We start from the raw sequence: 10,189 nt of genomic DNA on the forward strand, positions 1-10,189 counted from the left end.
ACTACTGCTGGTATTGAGTCGGCGAGAGCTCCAGTGTAGCTGGTATTGCTACGAGTGAGCTGGAAAGTTTCCTGCTGGACGCTGATGGAGCTTTGTTGAAGTATATGCAAGGCAGGGAGGACTCAAATGAATGTTTCAAAGCCGTTATGCAGCAAGATCTACGGCGAGCTGTATTGCAGCACTATCATCACGCCGACGGTCAAGGCAGTACGCCAAAGACACAGCAAAAGCTTTGTCGCTTCGCTACCTGGCCGGGAATGAAGGCTGACGTATTTAAATGTGCACGAACATGTCCCGTCTATCAAGCAAGGAAGCTGCAAGGTGGAAAACCACTAAACTTCTTCAGCCCATATTAAGCACCAAACCCGGGGAAATCCTGGCGTTTGGAGCAACCGCAGCCGTGCAAAAGCAAGGGCAAGCCAACGCGGCCTACGACCGAGCTCCATCGAGATGCTGAGTGGGAGAGAAAGTCTTGAAGCGTAATCACGCCCTCAGTGACGCTAGCCCTGGCTTTGCGGCAGTTTTAGCGCCCAATTGGGTGGGACCATTCCAAGTCGCGGAAAAAATCTCCCGACTCAACTATGCAAGCTGAGAGACTCCACCCGAAATCCGGCCGGCTCAGCGGGCCTCTTCATGTCGGGGAGCTCAAGCAGCATTTACAAAGGGAACTTTCTGCAGAGTCCGAAACGCACCGAGTATGAAATCGTGCTCTGGCGAACGAGCCGGTGGAAAAGCTCCCCAGGCATCGGTACTATACACCCAGAGTCGGAAAAAATAAGGCCTTCTCCGACCAGCACCCCAGAGTCGCGAAGTCAGCGATTCAGGGAAGCTGCATTAACCGGCATAATGGTGCGGGAACGGCAAGCAGAAGAGCCGGCCATTTTCCTTTTTTGGGATGTCCATCCCAAAAAAGGAAAACAAACGGGAAAAGAGCACTCAAGCTGACTCAACTAGTTCCGCAGCCAGCGCAGCACCCATGGACTTGGCCGTCTCGCAATTGCGAGGGGAGTTGCTGGAGCCCTTCCACGGCAGCGAGGGGAGGCCACTACACAACTTCCCCCTGCACTGCGACCAGAGAGCATCGTCAAAGGCGCTACAACATTGAAGTAACAGCAAACAGATCGACGAAAGGCAAGAGAGAAGTCACCGAGCTGTTGACGGCTGGCTATAGCCAGCCCGCCCCGAACGAGAGACTACCGTTCCGCCACGGTTTGCCTCGATCAACGACCGCTTTGGCTGAGGAAAGGGCTTTCGGCGCGAGCACGACACGGCGCGAGCACGGCTTCGCATGTGCGGCCTTTCGAAGAGAGGGAAACGGCAGAGAGACAGCGCCCGAGGTGGGCGGGATCCAGCTGTTGAAGCTAAAGTCCTTTAGTTGAAGCAGTACTTCATCGCGGCGCCCATGCGTAGAGCCGACGAAAGCAGAGACGAGCGGGTACCAAAAGGCCCCTGGAGCAGCGGCGTTCTCGGGGAGGTCCCGGACGCGGCCGCCCGCGCCCGAAGGAGGTGCCTAGGGGAGACGACGACGAGAGACTGGCTGGAGCGGAAGCATATGATATCGGCGTCTTCCAAGGCGACCACGTACGACCGAGAACACCGAGCGACGACGGACGCCGCAGCACTAAGCACCGGTGAATACATATCCGCCGGTGAATACATCCACCGGAGTGGGGAAGCTAGACAGCACCCGTAACACCTAAGCAGGAGGCGAAACAGGGTGGTACCCGCTTCCCAACCCCTCCCATACGGGAAGGGGGTTGGAAAACTTTTAGAGCGCAGCTCTTAGGCGCCCGTTCCTACGGCCAGCGTCAGCGTTGTCCCTCGTAACCGAGCGAACGAGCACAGCGAAGCATGAAAGAGCGAACGCGGAGCGCGGATGAAAGACGATGATAATGAAGAGAGCGCGAAGAGGAAAGCGGAGGAGGAGGGTATGATGAATTTAGTTTTTTGTGGCGCAAGGGCCAAGGAGGAGGATATGGCGAAAGCGTGAGAAGAAAAGCGTAGTGCCGCGCAAGACGGGTTCTGCGGCGACATTGGCTACGAGATGGCGCCGGAGTAGTGCGTGTCGTCTGTATGGAAACAAAGCGCTGCATGATCGGAGGTCTGTCTGCGGCGGCTGCTGCGAATCGCGCCCACGCGTCACCCACGCGCTGCCTCTCGCGATCTCCCGATTAGCGAGACAGTCGAGCCACACTTCGCTACGTTTACAACGTGCCGCACGAGACAGATTGTCGGTGCCAGCCAACATATCGCGAAATGAAAACACGTATAGAGGTGCGCTTAAATTTCGCATTAGGGAGTATCGTAAAGGTCGGTGAATTTGTTTTCCCTTCTTTTTCGTGAATTTTCTCACAGCGCTGCGACAAGCAATTTCACATATATATACGACATATGATAGTGATACTGTTGAAATCTTTTCTTTTGCCCAAACTGAATCTTTGTGAGTAGCGGTCACGAGATACTTTTCATTTCAACAAGGGGCTGAAAAGCTAGTGCAGGCTGCGATGAACAAGAAGCGATATCAGAGCTAAGCAGCTGAAATCTTATTCAGAGCCCGTGCTGCCCCCGGGCAAGGCCTGAAGAAAGCACTGATAAAGAATGTGTCTCGATCATCGCCGTGTATATAGCTCCGGGTTCATCAGGGGCTCCTCCTGAGTTTCAACTTCATCTGCGTTCATAATGGCCAGATAAATGACCGACATGAATCGCAACATGACAGTAATGCAGACAAACGGTGACCCAGATGGAAGAGCGTGATGATGCCAAAGAGACTAAGCGCGTCGATGGAATTGTACCAATATATTTATTAACACTACACCTTGTGCAAGTCTGAACAGGCAACAGAAGGTACAGGAGCGAAGGCTGTTTAGATTATATGGCAGCGCCAGAAAAATAAGCCGACCTGGAGAGGTCATAAACGTGGAAACTTGCGACGTGCAGCTTGAAGCAGACATCACTTTTGCGATGCGCCAGTTCTCTTGTTAGCTGGTAATCACGGGCGCCGTTTGTTGTTCAAACGGGTGAAGCACTTGAAGAAGTCCTTTGTGCAGCTCATGATGTGGCAGTGGAATTCTAGCCGGTCCTCATCCGACAGGCGACGCATGTAGTTAGCAATTATATTGCCGAACTGGTCGCACTCGTCGTAATAGCCGCCGGCGGCAGTGGTTGGTGGCTGCACGCTCTCGACTTGAGGAATGGCAATGCTGCCGCTGCTGCTGCTGCACGTGTCTACCGGGACAAGCGATTGAACGCCGAGGCTTAGGGCAGAGAGGCGCGCCTTCTTGGTGGGCCGGGGAGATGAAGCTTGCGAGCTGAGGTCATTTGAGTACACGACGCAGACGTTCGCTGCCGGGTCGTCGTTGACAACGACTTCGGAAGGTTCGAGGATGCTGTCGGGCAGGATGCTAGATTCATCCGGTTCCACTACGCTCGGTTCACCGTCGTCCAACAGCACATCGTCGCTCCCTTCCTCCTGCTCAAGCTGCGAAAAAGATATTAAAATAATTGGAAGGATCAAAATATTATGCCTCCGAGTCCTCGCTTACAAAAAAAAAAAGTCGCAGTTTCGCCCTGAAGGTTAAGCATCGATTGCGATAACAAATTAATGGACAGCTATACGAAGTAAGGATAGTAGTTTTGCATACTAACTAAATTAATAAGCATGGTGTCACGCGCGCACAAGCAAACATGAACGCATCTCACTCGATGACCGCTGAAACTCGCTGTCAAAACGCTGGAGTGAGTTAGCGCAACCGGGCGCAAGTTCCCCTTGCGCCCGGTTGCAAGATACGCTTTTGGTGCCGGAGCACAGCATCGCCCCGCCTCCCTCCCTCCCTCCCATACCCCCACGGCCTTTCGCGCGACGGTCGAGTTTGCTTTCCGTCGTGCGTTCGCTCTCTGTGATAGTGTGCGTCCCCCGCGCGCTTTCGCTCGCGCATACGGCGCGCGGCGACGATCTTATCGCCCTTGTACTTTATACGGAACCTCACGGCGACGGCAGAAATCCGGTTGAAGTGTCTATATAATTGCTATCGCAATAATAACTAACCCCATAATTCAATTAAAATTTCACGACATGCATACTACCGCAAAAGTGACTGAGGGCGAACAGTATTCAAGCGTTTGCCCCCAATCGTTTCCTACCACCTGCCTTTGTCACACGAAGTGACGTGACACTCTTGCACGCAGGTAAAGGACGGCACGTGACGGGAATTTGTTTCTCTTATTTCAATCACAAACAGGTGCGCACACAGATGCTTTCCAAACTCTACCTTAACCCTCCCCGCAGAATGAAAGAGTGGAAACAGGCTTTTATGGAGATTTAAAAAAAATGTATAGATAGCTATATCGACGATCACGTGGCACGTCACATGCGCCACAGGCATGACGCACCATTTGGTCTTTTTCGAAGTGAAGTAGCGGACTGGTGACCGCAGGCCGGAAGGGCTCCGAGTGGACCCGTAAAAAGCTCAAGCAGTCGAAGAACTTCCACCGACCCGTGTATTCGAGTTCTCCGGACTTGGTCCGCCCAGTCTTGTCCTTCAGTTCGTCATAGTACTGGCGCCGCTTGATGCTGTACACGTACCGCAGGTTGTCTGCAATGAAAGGCGCGGCATTGGGGGGGGGGGTCTATGTATGCACATACATACACGCAGTGGCGCACCGACGGGCGGGGGGAATTCGGGGTTGTAACCCCCCCCCCTCCCCCTGAGGCCGACTTAACCACCCCTTTTGTTTAACCCCTTTTCTTTCCTTACGCATTTGAGTACTGCAACTAAGATGTAAGACGCGCAATCGTCTGCACACTCGCAAAAAGCGATTTTTTTAACAATTTCCAGTGAAGAAATCGAAATTAGTGCTGTTTAGATGGTATCTAAACGTACCGCAGGTTGTCTGCAATGAAAGGCGCGGCATTGGGGGGGGGGGGGGGGGGGGGGGGGGGGTCTATGTATGCACATACATACACGCAGTGGCGCACCGACGGGCGGGGGGTATTCGGGGGTTGTAACCCCCCCCCCCCCCCCCCTGGCAGAGATCCTGGGTGCGCTACTGCATACACGAAGGAGTGAAATACTGTTCCTTCGGCTTCTGACTATACAACACATTTACTCGCGAAATAAATCTGCCTTAATTACTGGAAATGTTAATTAAGACAGGCCTGACTATAGATATATGCCTTAATCCAAGCACGTGCACCGGAAGCACGCTGCATGTGTCACCGATTTTTGTAGCGCAAGAACACTATACTTCCTGTTCACAAGCGAGTCCTTTCGTGCACAAAACAACAGTGCTCCGAATCGTGCCGATGCTCGTCGTATATACAGGGTGTGCCAGCTAAAAGTAGCCAATGTCTTAAAAACGACGGAGTGTGCTAAGAGGCTCAAACTAACTCAGTTGTGTTGAGGATCACGTGTCCTAGTCTGCGGTATTTTTTTTTTTTTTTGCAAAGGCAATTTATTAGCATAAACTAATTGCCGAACTTTTGAAATATTGGCTTAACCAAGAAAATGTCAGTACGAAAGTTGTAGATCACATTTAAAAATGGCCGACTGAAGCGTTTGCAACTAGGTACCATTGATGGAGCTTCATGTATATAATTGTCTTTAAAGAAAGCCCGCGAAATAGAAAAACAAGCGCGTGATAGCGCCACTATTTCAGCGCCCCCAGACGACCGCTCAGTAAAGGATATTGTTTGCCTGCTTTTTTCGTGACAGTCGCGTGCCCTGTCGCGATCGGGCGCACGGAGCGAGCGGCGGTGATAAAGGTGTGTCGCGCTTCGACGTGACGTGGCAAAACATAATTCGCTCCACTTGTGGAATGAAGCCCGAACGCACAAGGCAAGAAAAAAAAAAAAGAAGGAGGGAAGCTCGGGCTTGAGTAAATGTTGACCGCCGAACTGTTTAATCGGGAAGGAATACAATTGTCATGTTCTCTGATTCGTTCGTGATCATATCTTACTAGCGAGAGTTGCTGGCGCGTACCTTGCGGCCACCGGTACCACCGGTAACCAAAGTCCCGATATACCGGTAACGCCAAGCCCGTCCCGGGCCACTATACAGATACGCGGATTTCATTTTGTGATCAGTCGTTTGGGAGCGCTGAAATAGTGGCGCTATCACGCGCTTGTTTTTCTATTTCGCGGGCTTTCTTTAAAGACAATTACAAGAAGCTTCATTAATGTTATACCAAGTTGCAAACACTTCAGTCGGTCATTTTTAAATGTGATCTGCAACTTTCGTATTGGCACTCTCTTGGTTAAGCCAATATTTAAAAAAGTTACGAAAAAAATACCGCAGACTAGGACACGCGATCCTCAACACCACTGAGTTGGTTTGAGCCTCCTAGCACACTCCGTCGTTTCTAAAACACTGGCTACATTTAGCTGGGACACCCTGTATAACACAGAGTCGAATAGGGTCAGCAGAAACACCAAAGTAGATTTGAGGTTGTTTATCCTTTGGAGACGAATTAATAACTTCAAGCCGGGTTACTTGAATGCTCATCAACGGAGTTGGACACCGTGCAATCACTACGAAAAGACGAGCTTCAACAAGGCATAAAAGTGCGCCCGTGGTATATATATTCAAGCAAGTGCACATGATATCGCTTCGATGTAGTCGGAGTAGTGTGCAGTTCACTGAACCACCTCATCAATCAACTCACCAGCAGTGAACGGTCCCAGCATGGGAAAAAGCTTCTGGAGGTGAACGGCGAAGCGTTCCCAAAGGCAGCGCTTGAGTCGCAGGTTTTTGAAGCTCCTCGAGTCGTTCTTCCAGAGGCAAGGGTTGCTCTCGATGAGGGCGAACAACACGGCCAGTGACTCGTCGCTGTGAATAGGCTTGGCCGCCGTGAGCCGCTGCTCGGCGACCACGGGCACCACGGCGGTGCTGGAGCATTGGTGCATCGAGCCCAAACCCGGCGCGACGCCACTGTCTTCGCTGGAAGCCAGGCTGAAGCAGGGACGGCGTTTCTTCCGCATCGAAGCTATGGTGGCACAGTTGTGGCGAACAAGGGATCCGTGCTTCAAGCTTTTACCACCACACGAATCGCGTGCGCAGCTCCACGGCGTAGTCAATCGGCGGAAAAGATATCTGGCTCCCTTATCACCGTCACGCCATCACTATATAGACGCTCACGGCGTTTTTCACTCGCTGTCATGGCTTGGAGGTGCGCCCTTCTTTTGTGGTTCTTATTTATTGATTTTACTCGATTCTCATATATTTTTCGACCGTGACCTCCGGCATTGCTTTATGCTCTCCGTCTCCCCGTCATAAGGGGCCGAACTTGATTCACGGCCAGTTCTCTTTCCTTCGCTCGCAATTTTTCGCTCACGTCATTCAAAACCCCGTGCCGAGACTGAGCGACACGGCGCTTATCAGATACCGTCCGCATAGGGCGCATATTTGGTTGCATTCAGTGGTCTGCTTATAGCTGGCGAAAGTATAATCTGCTCTGTACGTATCGCACGTAAGCTTGTCTCAGGTGCTCAGTAACCGATATTATAGTTAATGTTTTTCGCACCCCAATAACACCCAAGCATCAACGATCCGATGTCACCGTATTGCGTACTATTTTGAAGAACGCGAAAGAAATAAGAAACATATATTCAAAAGAGTGTTTTACACTTATCTATGGCGTCTCAACACAAACTGCCAACTCTTTCCTGACGTGTTCGTTGTGGCTTTCCAGGTTTTTTCTAGTGCGGACTTTTTTTTTTCTTCTTTTTTTAAAGCATGGACACAAAATAGATGGGTAACAATTCGCAAATACAATTGCCACAGTTGTGAATAAAATGTTGCGCGACACATTTATGCAAGTAGCAAGTGCTTACCAATAGAACGCCGCAAGCAAGGCGCACGATGTTGTGACTAATGCACAATGACTTTAAGGACGATGTGGGCGTTTGTAAACATCATATACCGAGCAATGCATATTACTGTGGCGCATCACCTCGCGGCACAAGCCACATTTAGAGCAACGTCGAAGTCGTGGTTTTCTATAGCATTTGTAGTAGCTTCAAGTTCTATTTAAAAATCAGATATATAAAAGAAAGTCCGTGTGATCGCATGAACCGCGCACTCTCCACCTCGTAGCAGCTTCCTTCTTTCACCGCGTGTTTCTCCTCTCTCATTAATAAAAATACAGGATTTGAGACAAAATGATAACATTTACGATCCAAGCTCCATGAAAGCAGCGGACATCCATATCTACGCGATAATTACCAAACATTTATTAATTAACAAACTTTCACTACATATAACTTTTCTAAAACAACGACTTTGGTAGGCACGTTGTAATTGCAGAAATAAAGTAAGGCAGTGCCCACGAAATAATATTTCGCTGCACCCTCTGTGCACCAGTTTCAACAGATATGAATTCAAAATGTGCTGTGAAAAGCACTGCTAACATATTTTCGTACTGCATTTTGCCACAGTAAGGAAACAAACTCAAACAGTAATGCATTTCGCTGAAGATGACCACTTATTTCTCGAAACTGGTACATGGCGGAGTCTATAGCGAAAGGTTATCCTTTCAATACTGGTTGACTTCATTTCTGCAGTATACGTATACGACATGCCCCCTGCTGATTATCAAAAAGTTCGTTGGTAAAGTTTTGATAAATAGTAGCTGTATTGGCGATTATAACGCAATTTCTGCCGTACGCGGCTGATATGAAGGTTAGTCAGAAAAGAAATTACCACTATCTCTAATCCCGTATTATTAATCATCAGATATTGTCGCTGAAACAACACGGTAGATAAGGGACGGTATTTGGCCTTGTGTAACTTGTGCGTGTGCATGGATTCGGTCCACCTCTCAGTTAAAAAAGAAAAACTGTCAAACAGGGGTGCGTTAGCGATATCATCCTCAACGTTTTAACACGTACGTGTACATGTATTAAAATTTGTTTTTTGACAGTTGTTTTATCGACCACGGCAAACCCATGGATGGCGAGCAAGGGAGCAAGGGCGAGCATTCTTTGTCAGAAAGCATGCAGTGCTATAGCCTCCTTTTGACACATCTGTGATATGTCTGAATAAATTGAAACCGCAATCTACTTATGTATCATGTCTCAAATAAAAAGTTGAGAAAATGCGCTTTCTTTGTTTCTGTGGTTTCTTTGACTTGTACCAAGTGTCTTCCATGTATTCGTAATTCAAGTTCACCCAAATCAGTATCGTTATATGGGTATACAGCTTTTTATATTTGCTTTTTATACTTGTAGATATATATCGTGTAAGAAATGAAAGGTCGGTTTTTTTCTTTCTTTCTTATTTTATTTTTCTTGGAGACACCGTTCAAGAGTATTCCGAGTACTACCGTCTGCGAAGAAACCTTCGTTCGCCTTTTCTTGGCCGCCTTTTCTTTTTCTTATTTTTTCTTCTCTTTAAATGGAGTGTGCATTCCCGTGTTGCTTGCAACAGCCAACACTCATAGCATAAGATAATAGTAGGCTCAATTTTTTTTTTTAACTTTCGTCGAAGCTGGTTTCTAAAAGCTTCGTTCGATAACATGCGGAATAGATGCCTGGCCAGCGAAATACATACACGCTGTTCGTGTTTTAATGCAAAGCATTCTTGGCGAGTTCAACCTATAGTTTTCTGTAACGACGATCTGGCGACTATCTGGCCGTTTTTGTGGGCCGATATCGAATATTTTGCAGTCTAAAAAGGTGGGCCGTTCCCGTTATGTGTTACCGTGAATGTACCGCTCTTCAAAGAACCTCTTTGACGCCAACTTGGGTATGTACGACTGGATATGTGCCTCAGGGGCCTCTGCAGGTGTGTGCCGCTGGGTATGTGCCGCCACTATGTCGGAACGGAACGAAAACAAAACGATATTTTATTGCGATAGCAATTATATGCACACTTCAACCGGATTTCTGCCGTCGGCGTCGCCGTCGTCGTCGCCGTCGCCGTGAGGTTCCCTATAGATAAAATCTTTGCCGCGCGCCGTATGCCCGAGCGGAAGCGTGCGGGGACGCGCGCTGTCACGGAGAGCGAACGCACTCAATCTCCCACGCGCAAGCAAGGAAGCGGGAAGTCAGCGCCGGAGGGAGCAGGGGGGGGGGGGGGGGGGGGGTAACAACCGCGCTCGTCGCTCCGCCCGCACCGTCTCTTATCTCCCCACGGCTCTGACCTTTATGTGCAGTGCATTCGCCGCTCAGTTTCCGTTGCAGCGATAGACC

At 49.5% G+C, this 10,189-nt stretch overlaps 1 protein-coding gene across 1 annotated transcript; it reads right to left on the reverse strand.

Moving 5' to 3' along the window:
- Positions 1–2,782: 2,782 nt before the first annotated feature.
- LOC119456880 (uncharacterized) lies at positions 2,783–7,321 on the reverse strand. The gene is made up of 3 exons (XM_037718699.2): positions 6,664–7,321; positions 4,393–4,595; positions 2,783–3,481 (listed from the first exon to the last, which is right to left on the reverse strand). Exons 1-3 carry the CDS (start codon positions 6,977–6,979, stop codon positions 2,993–2,995), a joined length of 1,008 nt encoding a protein of 335 aa, XP_037574627.1. The 5' UTR covers positions 6,980–7,321; the 3' UTR covers positions 2,783–2,992.
- Positions 7,322–10,189: the final 2,868 nt, after the last annotated feature.

This window comes from Dermacentor silvarum, chromosome 1, assembly GCF_013339745.2.
Source record: "Dermacentor silvarum isolate Dsil-2018 chromosome 1, BIME_Dsil_1.4, whole genome shotgun sequence".
NCBI classification, from domain to species: Eukaryota; Metazoa; Arthropoda; class Arachnida; order Ixodida; family Ixodidae; genus Dermacentor; species Dermacentor silvarum.

Coding starts and splice junctions, on each gene's coding strand:
- LOC119456880 (XM_037718699.2), bottom strand. CDS start 6,979: ATGCGGAAGAAACGCCGTCCCTGCTTCAGCCTGGCTTCCAGCGAAGAC. Junction 4,596..6,663: donor GCTGGGACCGTTCACTGCTG/GTGAGTTGATTG, acceptor CTTTCATTGCAG/ACAACCTGCGGTACGTGTAC. Junction 3,482..4,392: donor ACTTCGAAAAAGACCAAATG/GTGCGTCATGCC, acceptor TCTTTTTCGCAG/CTTGAGCAGGAGGAAGGGAG.